At 42.2% G+C, this 13,020-nt stretch overlaps 1 protein-coding gene across 2 annotated transcripts in view; it reads left to right on the top strand.

Moving 5' to 3' along the window:
* The window catches only part of INPP5A (inositol polyphosphate-5-phosphatase A), a 259,043-nt gene that overhangs the window by 206,031 nt on the left and 39,992 nt on the right, over positions 1 to 13,020 (top strand). For both annotated transcript variants that reach the window (XM_069797312.1, XM_069797313.1), the window contains exons 10-11: positions 11,670 to 11,765; positions 12,101 to 12,175. In XM_069797312.1, coding sequence (XP_069653413.1) covers positions 11,670 to 11,765; positions 12,101 to 12,175 — 171 coding nt within the window. The remainder of the gene's footprint in view (positions 1 to 11,669; positions 11,766 to 12,100; positions 12,176 to 13,020) is intronic.

The following is a 13,020-nucleotide window of genomic DNA, read 5'->3' on the forward strand; positions in this document are numbered from 1 at the left end:
CATGCGTGAGGAGGCACCTATGCAGAAAGGCACACAAGCACAATTTCAGTTGTGGGGGGAAAATGATTGTATGTTTATTTATCAGCATGCTGTCACACCTTGCATCACATCAAGTATTATGGAGAGGAATTTTAACATCTGTTGTGAATACTGCTGATAATGTCCATTTCTGGCCTTACATGTATAAATTATTGTTGAAATCACAACTTTTTTATACCAGCAGTTTTCTTTGGCATACCTGTCTGATTTTGGATGAGTAAAAGAATTTACTTTGTTTAGCTTTGTCTCAAAAGGGAAAAGAGCAAAGGCTAGAGTAAAAATTAATAGCACATCTTAAAATCCATTACAACATCTCCCTTTTTTCTGACTAAAAGTGAGTGAAAAAGGCCTCTCTAGAGGAAATAAAGAAGAACTTATTACAGCTTTCACTTTTTTGTAGACTATGAAAAAGCTTTCTGTATGTTAAACAGTCTTGTGGACATCTGGCATGATTGGTTTTAATCTGCTGACTAAAAAGTCAGGATTAAATCTTGCTTTACACCTCTTTGTATTGCAGTCAGTAAAGTGACAGAGCTGCTCTGAAACAATGGCACTACTTATTCCACCCAATATGCCATGTGGTAGATCACCCCCTTTTTCAGCACCACTTCTCTGCAAAGACAATGAAGCATCTGGTGGGGTTTTCCTGTGTCCAAGATATTTTTTGTCAGTAATTTCACTCAGCCGGTCTGCTTAGCTCTCCCTTGGTGCTACTTTTTGAGACGGGGTTTGCCAAACCCAGTGGCAAGAGGTCAGGAGGCCAAAGTGATGAATTTTTATGTGCCTGTTTCTTGTGTTTCTGCTCAGTCATGATTCTTTGCGCGCTGTACTGCCTCTGAAAGGGAGCCACAGTGAGCAATTTGTCCTCCTGGGCTGGAGAGAATGGGGAGGCAGATGAGTTAAAGTAGCATGTATGACTCCGGACAGAGACGCACACAAATGTTTTCTTATGGCAGAACAGAATACTCCTGTCACTATTCAGCGCGAGAGGGGCTTGGGAGATTTGTAGTCTGTTGGCTTTCGATCAAGTGACAAATGAATTTAACAGCACTTAAAGATACAGCGAAAAGAATAGCACTTCACGAACTAGTCCACAGCTGTTAGCTTTAAAATGATGTTGCGTTAACACTTTTGAACTTGCATTTTTCCCTCTCTCTGCATAATTGGGAGCTTTCTCTATTTCTCAGTGTGTTTGAATCCTGGTTTGCTTTAAGGAAAAAAATGTCATCTGTGTTTCAGAAACTATAGATTTTGCTTTCTTGTTGCTTGCCCAGTTGGGCCCCCATCCCCTCCAGATGGATCATTGGTCCATGCAAGCAGGAGGACTGTGGAAGCTGCATTTCCGCCAGAGCTTTCTGTCCTCTGTCAGTGGTGCTCTGTAACACCCAGTGGTGTCAAATGAGCCAGGGATCAGCATTCATTGCTGGGTTAAATCCCTTTGGATCCCCAGCCAGTGGTGTGAAGTTGCTGTTCCCCTAAATCCTCCTCCCTCTCTGATCAGCTGTGTCACTCTAGTCGGTCGAGGGCTTCAGCAACTGAGCTTTGGACCCGTTCAGTGGAGGCGGTGTCCTGGAGGGAATTCTGAATATTGCTGTAACGCACAAACCCTTCATTCTTACCATCAGAGACCACACCAGAGAGGATGCAAAGCTACCTTACCAGGGATGGTGAAGAGAGGCAGTAAGTAGAACATGCCACCCTATTTCCTGCTCTCCACATTGACTGTTTTACCCCACAACTGGTTTTTATGTGTTGCCAGTCTTTTTACTGGGTGTGGTGTATGTCACACACATACTGATCTGTCAGTCCATCTTACTGTTCGTCAAGGAGAATATAGTAAACCTTAGGTCCACACCTTGCGCAGTATTTTACAAAGATATCCTTCATTCATTTTATCCGAAAAGCATTTATTTTAATGTGTGAATAAGTGCTCCTGGGAATAGGTAAACTCCATGATGGTTTGCCTCTTGTTCCAAGAAGCATAAGCCTGCCGGTCAGCAGCGTGCCTCCTGGGGGACCCACCATAGCCCCACAGCCCAACTTCTCAGCATCTTCAGAGTCAAGGTGCTGCTGCAGCCAACTGCTTGGAGGCTGCGTGACAGCAGTGATGGGAGAGGAGGACAATTCAGCAATCCCACCTCATGGTTCTCTGAGCTATTTGAACATAACTAGCTAAAAAGGGTTATTTGAACTTACAGGCAGCTGGACTCATATTGCATTTCAAAAGTGAATAAAGGAGCAAATGATGTGGAACCAGACAGGGAGTACATCGATGAGAAATGAATGAGAGATGGCAGGATGAACAAGAGTCAAGTCAGGGAGGCTGGACAAACAGAGAAGGGGGAAAAATACGGCAAGGAAATTGTCCACATGTTGCATCAGCAAGGCATCACCTGATCAGCCAAGTTTTAGTCTCACCATAACACTGTACAGCACATTCCAGTTATTAACACGGTGAATTTCACATTCCCAACTTGTTCGGGTCAGAAAACCAGATACAGTGAACTGGAAATTATTCTCATGTCACATTTGCTCCCTTAAAAAGTAGTTAAGTTAGAGGAAGGGTGTTCTTTTCCCATAGATGGGAAACGGTGGAAGAATACTAACATCTCTCCCACTTTGCTGTACTTACTTGTGGTCATTTGTTGAGATGGAGGGCACACATCCATTTCAGAGTTGTGCTTAGACTTAGCAAGAGCACAGGCCCGAGGAGCTGGCAGCCTGGAATGCACTTGTGCCTCATGCAAGTCACTTTCTTGTTCCAGGTCTCAAATTCCCTCTTTGTTTAATGGACTAATTATTTTTGCTATTATGTATGATAGGAAGAAAAAGAAACATTTTGTACTTCTCTATATTTCTCACTTTGTGATTAAAAGTAGCTAGTGTCTGCCTGAAGGCATATGGATTTTAGATAGGTGAGTGGTTTGATTTCAGAATTGCCCAACACTTCATGTTTTAAAAGTCAGCTCCAATTTTCATTTCTGAGGATAAGCTTGATAGAAGTCAAGTGCAAAAATACTATTGCACAGTGTATTGGGTGTGCATCATATATTACATAGATGATACCTGCTGTTGTAAGTCTGCTTTGTGGAAGCCAAAGGTTCACACTCTTCAGAGGCTGAGCCATGTCACACCAGTGATTTTGTACAAAACTCCCCATTAATTTAAAGGGCCAACTGCCGAATTTACTCTTTTTGGCAGTGCTAGTTGATGGAACAAAATACCGCATGGGCGTGTTTCTGAGGCTTGCTGTTTGTTCTGAGTGAGGTAACATGGAAGCACTGTACTGTGTAGAGCACTTTGCAGCAGCTGTGACCTGGCAGTGCACACTCTCGTCAGTCCCCAGCAGGCTGTGTCAGTAAGTGTGCTCCCTTGGACAGTTAAGAAGAATAAAGCTGACAGACTCCAGTTATTTGGAACCCTGCAATGTCCAGTTCTGGAAGTGAGTCAGGAAGCACTGAAGAATTTTGTTAGGTGTTGGCTTGAATTTTTGCTACTTCATGTTACTGCTCCCATGTTTCATTCCTTACAGCTGTAAGTAACAATTAAAAATGGAGGTAGCAGAAACAATGACACCATCAGCACAAACAGAGGCAAATGTTACCACTCAAAACAAAGGCAATTGCAAGGCACCCAGGAGCAGATGGGGTTCACAGGCTATTTTGCTTTTAAAATGAAAAGAAATAGAAGGTTCTTAGTCTGAAAGTTAGATAAAAGCAAGCTTAGCTATAAGGAGAGAAGCTGCCTCTTATTTCATTCCTCCTGAATTCAAGGGAACAGGGGATTTTACATTTCTCTACAGAAACAGTTTTACATCACAGATCCTGTGTGCTTCATCAAAGTCTTTGCTTAACAGAAATGATACATACAGTCCTCTGCTTAGTCAGCTGGAGTAAAAAAAGGGTAAGTGCTGTGAAGGTTTCCAACAAGGAATTTTTCAAGATGATATTGCTGCTTGGCCAAAGCAGAAAAAATAATGGAAGAGAAGTAATAGAAGAATGTCTGAATAAATCTCAAGAGGTTCACGTTATGGGACAAGACAACATATATATAGCAGATTTCCATAGGAACAGTTGGGCTGTTCTGGTTGCTGTAATTATGGAAAAGCAAATCATTGTCTTTGGAAACTCCCCCAGGCCCGTACTTGATATCAAATAGTGATGCTAAATGACTAGGAAGGTGGACAGGAGGAGGGAAGGGATTTTTCTAGCAGACTCTTTCAAAGTTCCAGATCTTCCAGTGGTGTAGGGTTTATCCAGATCTAATCAAAGTTCTGAATGCATTTGAAACTTATTATCAATGTCAGCAAGTGAATTTAAACTGAGAGCTTAAAAAGGGGGCAGGGGAACCCTTTACCTGAAAACTTCACCATTGCCTGCAGAGGCCCTACAAAGTTTTGTGTTCTTGATGCACGCAGGTGCCAAACAACTCAGGATAAATTGTACTTGGAGATCATAGTCAGGAAAATGAAACAAGAAAATCCAAAAAGATGTGGAAACTGACCAAAAGGAGTCAGATAGAGAAAAGTAGAAGCTAATCACCATGCAGGTGAATATGTGTGATGGAAACGAGTTCTATCCTGATGTTTTAATTCTTGGAAAGAGATACACGGGGCCGGGGCAGGGGGTTAACAGCAATAATTTTTTTTTTTAAATGTCCATTTAACACCAGTATTGGAAAAGAAAAATAGTTACAAAATGGGGGATTGTTATATTTGCAAAACTGTTTAGAACAGAGCACTGCAAAGTGTCTAATGGAAGTCTCTTTCTCAGTTTGACAAAATGGGGTGTGGGAAGATGCTGTGGGGAAAAAATTAGGAGTATGAGAAACTATTATCCCTTATTCTTTCTCTTTGGATCTATGTAGGTGAGCAAGTAGTAATTAATGTTCTGCTATTCGATGGGTACTGATGATAATTTTAGAATTAAATAGTCACATACAAAGTAACAGCTAACTGAACAAACTGCTCAATTTCAGAAGAAAACAATGTTTAGGATAGTTAGCCAAAATTAGGAGTCAGACTGAAATGTCAGAGGTTTATAAATTAAGCACAGTGTCTATAAGTAGCTGAGTTAAGTTATGCTGAGCATCTAATAAACAGATTGAATTTTATTCCTGCTAAACATGTAACAAATGCCAAGAGGAATTTCTTTCAATTGCCATCAGAAGTATATGTTCCAGGTGAAAAAGATGCTCGGAGGCAGCTGACAGCTGCAATCTAGTGGCCCTGTCTCCTGGGAGAGAGCTGTAATAGCACATTCTTTCCAAGAACGTAAGGTTGGGCGTTCGACACTTTCTTCCAGATCTGTAATCTCAGAGAATCTTAGTGGCAGAGGCCTTTTGGACTTAATTCAGATTCTTTTCTGAAGAAGAGAATTAAAAAGAGAGCTGTCATTGCCACCAGCTGTTGGCACCGAGGAAAGCCGCAGAGGCAGGGAGGGCACGGTCAGCGACCTCACGGGTCTCTCCGGAGCTGGGGAAGGGCAGGCTGGTCTGCGGGTGTACGGGCCCCGAGCTGGCTGCTCCTGCGCCCTTCCCTGCGCGGGCCAAGGGTGGGCTGGAGCTAACCGCCGGCGGCTGAGTGCTGTTGGGACCGTGGCCCCGCTGCCTCCGATGTGCAAAGCAAACAGAAATCTCACCCATTACTGCAAAAGATAACTCTGTAGGAACCAGGTGTTGTTTTCAGCAGTAATAGAACAGGCAAGAGAGTACCACCAACAGAGCAGGCAGTTAACGTGTACTGCCGGACAGAGGGTATGCCATTAAACTGGTCTCTCAGTTTACTCAGTGCAGTTCCTGAAAAACTAATGGAAATGGGTTTGCATTGCCTAGTGATACACTTTGATAGTGTCATGAATGATCTAAGTTTCCAGACAAGAAAATGCACTTCACGATGAACTTAGTGCAGCTAATGTGAAATTGAGCCCAAAGAACTGCAAGTTGTTTCCAGCAGGGATCATGTATTTTTGGGATGCAGGAGATGGAGAACGGAAGCGTGAAGATAGGGTCTTTGTGCTGAGCTTTTTTTGTCACAGATGCTACCCAAAAAGATGTTTTAAAACCAAAATATCCCTTGGCCACAAATCGGCAAAAGGGTCACGTGGTGGAAACGAGAGTACTACTGTAGGTCTTGGGCAACTCCTGGGCCGAGCTTTCACAGGTGGTAGAATTGGAGCTGCTCGAAACTGCCTGTGAAGTTAAATCAGTCCTAAAATGAATACAAGCAGCAGTGTCCTGTAATTTGCGTTGATTTGCCATCAGAAGATGGACCGTACGCATGCTACATAAGCAGTGTGCTGAGAGGAGAGATGGGAGTGGTGCAGGAGGCTTTCGCTCTCCATCCCACCCAGCCTCTCCACCATCTCTGCTCCCCTGGACATGAGCTTACTCCTCTGCGAATATTCAAAGAGAAAGTAATTTTGCATATTGTTAACTTTAAGTGACTTCTCATTAATACTTTTTTGTATTTGTTCTTTCTCCAACTAACATGTGTCTCACTGCTGAGTTAAATTCCTGCTCCTGGAAGCTTATTAGTATTAAAAGCATAGTAACTTATCTGAGACATTACTGCTATTTCCACACAGTTAAAGTTAACACAAGTTAATATATAGTGTAAGGGATATTTTTTCAAGTAAAAGTGTATATCCTCTCAGATGGGTTTTGATTGCTTTACATTGGGGAATTTAGCTCTATAATTTCCCTAATTGTTTGCAGCAGCTGTATGGCCAAATACCTCTGCACAGTTGTGAAAAATCAGCTAAAATGTCTCCATTGCAATGGCAGATAGAGTTTAAAAAACACAATGTGACCTGTCCTGTAGCTAAATGCACAACTTTCATTGACTCAGAAAGCTACAGTTAACTTTGTTTTTCTCACTTGCAAATTTTATTTCTCTGACATCATGTCATTTGGTGAATTTACTGTTAGCATATTCCCAATACCCAGGAAATCATACCAACCCCTCTGAGGTAAGGAGGAGCCCGAACAAGACAGATGTTCCTGTTATTCCCACAGTAGCAAATCTTTTACCTCGCTGATTGTTTCAAATACAGTTTGCATCCAGATAATAATAAAAAAGCATTTCATTATCCTAATTTAATTTGGGGGGTTGGAGCAGCATTTCAGAAGATGTATTTCAATGTCATAATTAGGCGATACATGTACCTCTGTCTCTTCTATCCCGCCAGAATCCACAGAGTATGTAACTGGCATAAAATGAAATATCTTAAATTTAATTGATTTGGTTGCTCATGTGCTCAAGACCTTATTTCAGCTGGCTCATGTTAGCATTCTGCAGACTTTGCACTTCTCTCCTGGCACTTCTAGCAACAAACACTTTGTTTTAATCCATGCAGTCTGTTTTAGTCCATGCAGTATACTGGAAATTGCAATTACAACTTTTGCTGAACTTTTTTAATTATAAAGAAGCAATTAATACATTCTACTTTTTTTTTTTTTTTTTAAGAAGAATTCAAAGTAATAAGAAGTCCTGAGAAGAGTATTCAGATCACTGGGAAAAAGGATCTTTAGAATTAGTAGACAGAGGCAATAGGAAAGTTTGAGTCTGTATGTGCTTGGATACCACTTTTTTTGTTTGTTTGTTTTAAATTTGTTGAAATAATTACAAGCATGCAATAACTCAGCTCACACATCAAGAGGTAGACTCAGGAGTTTAAAGGATGTTCAGAAAGCAGGAGCGCAAAATCAATGAAAAATCAGCTGCAATGTTCAACAGAGCACTGCTAGCAGGAAATGGTAGTACAGTTCACAGCTGTTCGGACTGTTTCCATATAAAAGCAATATAAAAAGCAATTCTATAATAGATATTGTAGAATATTGTGTGTGTGTGTTTTATGTACATAACACAACTGTTTTAATGTCTTTATCCCTTTTACTGTAAGTATGCAGAAATACAGTCTAAAACATTTTGATGTGTTGTGTATATATGGGAGCAGATGTATTTTGAAGGTTGCATTTATGCTGTAAATCAAAAGGCTTTCAGTTTCAGAGTATTGCAGAGTTTAGAAGAAATTCCAGATTTGTCTCTTGTCAATATAAAAAACTTTCACTCCTAGCTTTGCCTAACAGTACATTTTTATTGTGTTCCAAAGCAATTATCAGAAAAGTTATTGCTATGTTTTACAATTCAATACACATAAATTATCACAAAGGGTTATTTAAAAAAATACTATGAAGCATCTACCTGTGTGGACAGTGTCTGTGAAAACGGGAATAAGACAGGTCTGTGTTTGCTAAGCAAAGGCTGAATACCGAGTTCTCTCTCAGCTCTGAATACAGCTCTCCTGCAAACTTTTTAACCAAATCTTGTTTCCAAAGAACAAAGATTTTTTTTAAAAAGATAACTTGGGTAGAGTTTTGATATCTGATTTCCACTCTTCCGACTTTGTAAAAGAGTACCTTTGAGGCAATACCCAAAAAGAAACTGTGTGTTTTCATAGCATTTTGATTTTCTTTACCAGCAACAAAAAATCCCTTCATAAGTAGACTTGTCTAAAAAGGCACATGTTCCCGAAAGTTTTCTGCTTGGGTGACTACGATTTTGTAGAAATTGAAAAGAGGAGGAAAAAAGGAGTGCTCCAGCTTGTATAAGAAATGAACCTTTGCCCAATCACTTTTTGTCCGTGAATAAGGTAACTTTTTGTGCGTGTGAAATTTGAAAGCAATAAGGTATGTGGGTCCTTTCTCTGTATTGGTTCTCAAGAGTGGATCGCGGGGTTTTTTTTCCTTTAGAGCGGGCCTGAAGTTGTGAGATAAAGCAGCTCAGGAAAAAAAATGTTCTCAAGCAGATGCCTTTAAGAGACAGAAATCATGAATTTCTTGAATTGCGACCACTCCGGGGGTGGCTACAATGACTTTTTGACAGTGACAGTAACTCTGCCTTGTCTTTTCGAGCCCTTCTTTGGCCCATTCACTCTGGAAAGCTGCTTAAGCGCACTTAAGCGCATTAGCATTTGGATGCTCGGGGACCGTACTGACCCTCATTTGGAAAGTTTAAATGAGTGAAAGATGGAGCGATTTGTTAGGGCTTTAGAAACCAGCTTTAGAGAGCGGCGGGTTTTCCGCTTTGGTTTGTTCGGGTGCTTGTTCTAATCTGGTGCGCCGGGTAAAGGCGACCAGACTGATTTGTGACACATGAGCCCGAAGCGGTATTTTCTGGGGCCTGACCCGATTAGCCGGTCTGTGCTTTGAATTTCAATAGCCGGCAGCGGAGGGCGCGCACTTCGGGAAGGGCTCGCCGCTGGCTTCTTACCTCGGCGGGGCCGGCCTGCAGGCGCAGATGGCGGAACGGCACGTCGGTGGGCGGCGGACAAAGCCGTCCCGGGCGGGGGGCGCGGGAGGAGGCCCCGGCGCCGCGATCGCGGCCAGCCGCAGCGGGAGCGCAGCCTGCGCCGGGCCCCGCCGTGCCGTGCCGTGCCGCGCCGCGCCGCGCCTCTGCCCCTGCCCCTGCCCCTGCCCCTGCCCCTGCCTGCCGGGCAGAGCTGGGCCCCGCCGGCCGGCGCCGGCACCCCCTCCTCGCGCAAGCCCCTCAAAAAGCGCCTTGCGTTCGGCAGCACAGAGGACGTGCTCCGGGGGCGGCCCGCAGCTGTGGCCCTGCGGAGGCTCTGCCTTCGCAGGCACCTGCGGCCGCCCTGGTGCCGTGAGCGTGCCGAGTTTTTTCAGGACAGGACCCGGAGTCGGGCGTCTGTAGAGATGGCACGGCTTTGGGGGGCGCGGGGGGGGAACAAATCGAGAAAAATTTGTCCATCGTTTGTTCAGTGAGGTGGGGAATCGGCTCCTGTTCGGCTCACAGGCTCGAAGAAAAAAAGCGGATTTGTATTTCATTTTCACTGAATCAAGCTCAACTTACCCTTTAAAAATGAAATTGCTTAGCTTGTTGCTTTTTGTTTGTACTATGGCAACACAGGGGGGCCTTTATCAAGGGTCGGGTTTTTAATGTCTGTCTATCAAAGGGGGGCAAAAGCCCGTTGACAGATTGTTTCCATCCTAGCACTGGTGACCTCAGCTGAGATCTAAAATATTTGGAAGCAGATGGACTTTTGTGTAAAGACATGTTTGGCGTGCATTTCTTCCTTCAGAAGAAATGCAGAATGGGGAGCTGAGAAGTAAGCTGTAGTTTCCTGGCATTGTGTCTGACAGATACTGCACTTCTAATAATGAATCCCAATATAAGTATTCCTGCTTGTGAGAGAAACAAGCATGTAGCAGGATCTGAAATTCTATTACCTTGTTACCGCAGAACATACTTAACTTTATAAGTGAATATTATGCAAAATGAAAATCTGTTGTCTGGCCATTATGAAAAGGAATGGAAACGCGCAGAGCAGGGAAGTCACCTCTTAGCCTCTTCTTGACTGAGTTACCTTCTTTATCAGGCTTTTGTTAAGAACCTCTAGCAAAATAAGCTTTTATTCAGAAGGACCGTCTTTGTCAATATCCTTATGAAGGGCTGTGCATAGATCCTATCAGCAGCCTGTGCCTCAGCTGTAGCGAAGGATGCTGAACTGCCTCCCAGGTGTGGGTGCACATCTTGGCCATATTCTCACTGCCTTTGAGTAATGCCAAGGTTTTCTCAGTTCCCCTTTCTGTCTTCTGCCTTGTGGTTTCCAGCAGCCCGGGCAGCCCAAGGCTGGGGTAGCATTACACACCATCTGGTAGCTTTGCCCAAGCTGGATAACTACAGAGCACTTTGTGAAGCCTGCCTACCCCACAGTTAAGATGTAGTCTATTTCTGCATTTCAGAGCACTTAACGTACTTAAAGCTTCACTGAAAGTATGGGTTCAGTGAATCTAAAGTACATTTTTAAGTTAAATATATACCTAACTGCTTTGCTAAAAGCTCCAGATTTTCACCTGTTAGAATGCAACAGAGCAAGCCCTTTAAACAACCTCTTCTGTATTATTCTCTAGGTCAGCTTTGATTGCCATTGAAACTGGGCCCCAGCCAGGTGAATGGCAAGTGAATCGAGGCCTGACACTTCCTTGGAAATTCGTGCCTCTGTGCCTGATAAAGTGTTGATTGAGAATATGTTTTAGACACCCAGTCCTCAAAACACCTAGAGATGGGATGTTGCCTCTTATTTAAAAGGATGATGCATGGGGAATTTGCTATCCAGAGTAAACTGTGAAACTTACTGTCAGATTGTGTAAGTGTTGCTGGGACTTTTAAATTATACTCGGAACATTCATGGACAAGGCAGAAGTTTTTGCAAACAAGAGTTAACCCACAGAACTGTAGTGCCAATGTAGTTATCACCTTTTAAGAATGTGGTACAGAAACTGGTGGGGCTGTGGAGGCATTAGGTGTAGGAAGTGGCTTTTGAGGATGTTTAAAAGTAATGTGCGTGGTGGTAAGTTAAGTGAGTATTTGACTTATCTGATTGATATTTTCTTAATATTGCCTGTTTCTCCCCAAACATAATTCAGTTTATTGTTTTAAATCCATCATGAGTGGAAGTGACTTAAATTAGCAATGCTTTGTATTTTGACCTACAGCAAATCATATTCTCAGGTGGGCATTGAAGATACATAGGTTGATAAAGTTCAATTAAATGTGGCCTTATGTTTCATATAAACTAGTTTCCCTTTCTCCTTTTGTGTTTTTTTGTTAGACACTATGTGCAAAGGCTACAATGCAGACTATCCGGGCAGCTGACACAAATGAAGTAGTCAAGCTAATATTTCGTGAATCTGATAATGACCGAAAGGTAAACAACTTAATGCCCTCTGTACACCCTGTGTAAATAGAAATGTTGTCGAATGTTCACTTTCTTTTCTACAAAGCATGAATATAGTTGTTTCAAACTGATAATTTAAAGGGAGGGGAGGGATATAGATTGTCACACCTAATGCTCAGTTAATTGGATCTTTTTAAGTGATTGCCAGTCAACCAAATGGGCAAGCTGACAAGGAGCTTTAGACATGTAGAAATGTCATGTAGTTTTAAAGGGTTGCATGTCTCTAAAAGGGTCACTTCCAACAGCTGTGTATTAGGTAGCTGAGTCCAAGAGCTTTGCTGACCTTTCTCCTCTATTTTTTTTAGGTTATGCTACAATTAGAAAAGAAGCTCTTTGACTATTTTAATCAAGACGTATTTAGAGATAACAATGGCACTGCGGTAAGTTCATTGCTAAACACTTTTGAAGGAGTAAGTTGGAAACTCACATACTAATTGCGTTTCTCTACCAGCCCTTTTATCCTTATTGGCCCTTCTGTCTACAGAATGAGAAGAGATAATTCATGCAACACAATAACTGTTCCAAATTTCCTCCTCAGTTTAGCCAGTTATTTTGTGTACAGCTTCTTAACTTTGGCATCTGTTTACCTTCTTTTTCACAGAAAAAAATTGTAAATTAAATATATGTGAATTCACTTTTCTTCTCTGTCCTCTGGTCTGCATTTCTTCAAGCATCCCCTTTCTTTACTAGCTCTTCATTGTGCACCGTAGTAACTTAGGAAAAGCCCTTAATGCAAAGCTGTTCTGAAAATATCTGGGTCTTCTGAGTCTACAAAGAATAATAGAAACACATGAATAAATAGACTACAAAGCTCAAACCCTGCAGCAGACTGGCACTGTGGCAAATCATATTGGGCTTCCTAATTGGAGAAAGCAGACAGGGAACACTAACGTTCTGATTTGTAATGAGGACTACAATTTTTCTGTATGGCTCTATATCTTCTTTAAGGTGATTTTATTTCAAAATGTAGCCACTTCATTTTGGAAAATCTCTATATCACTTCTTGCACTTTCTCAATTCCATCTAAGGTGCCTAGGAGTTACGTATCTAAAGGAAAAACATTAAGCATCCCAAAGAAAAAAAAAAAAACGGTTACACCCAGATAAAAATCAGGAATGTGCATATGGCATGCGGGAGTCTTATTGTGGATGTCATAGGCCAGACCCTCTGCTTGTGGAAACTGGCCCAACTTCACTTGACATCAGAAGAGCTACGCTAGCTTGTG

The sequence above is a fragment of the Haliaeetus albicilla genome, chromosome 11, assembly GCF_947461875.1.
Source record: "Haliaeetus albicilla chromosome 11, bHalAlb1.1, whole genome shotgun sequence".
Taxonomy (NCBI): domain Eukaryota; kingdom Metazoa; phylum Chordata; class Aves; order Accipitriformes; family Accipitridae; genus Haliaeetus; species Haliaeetus albicilla.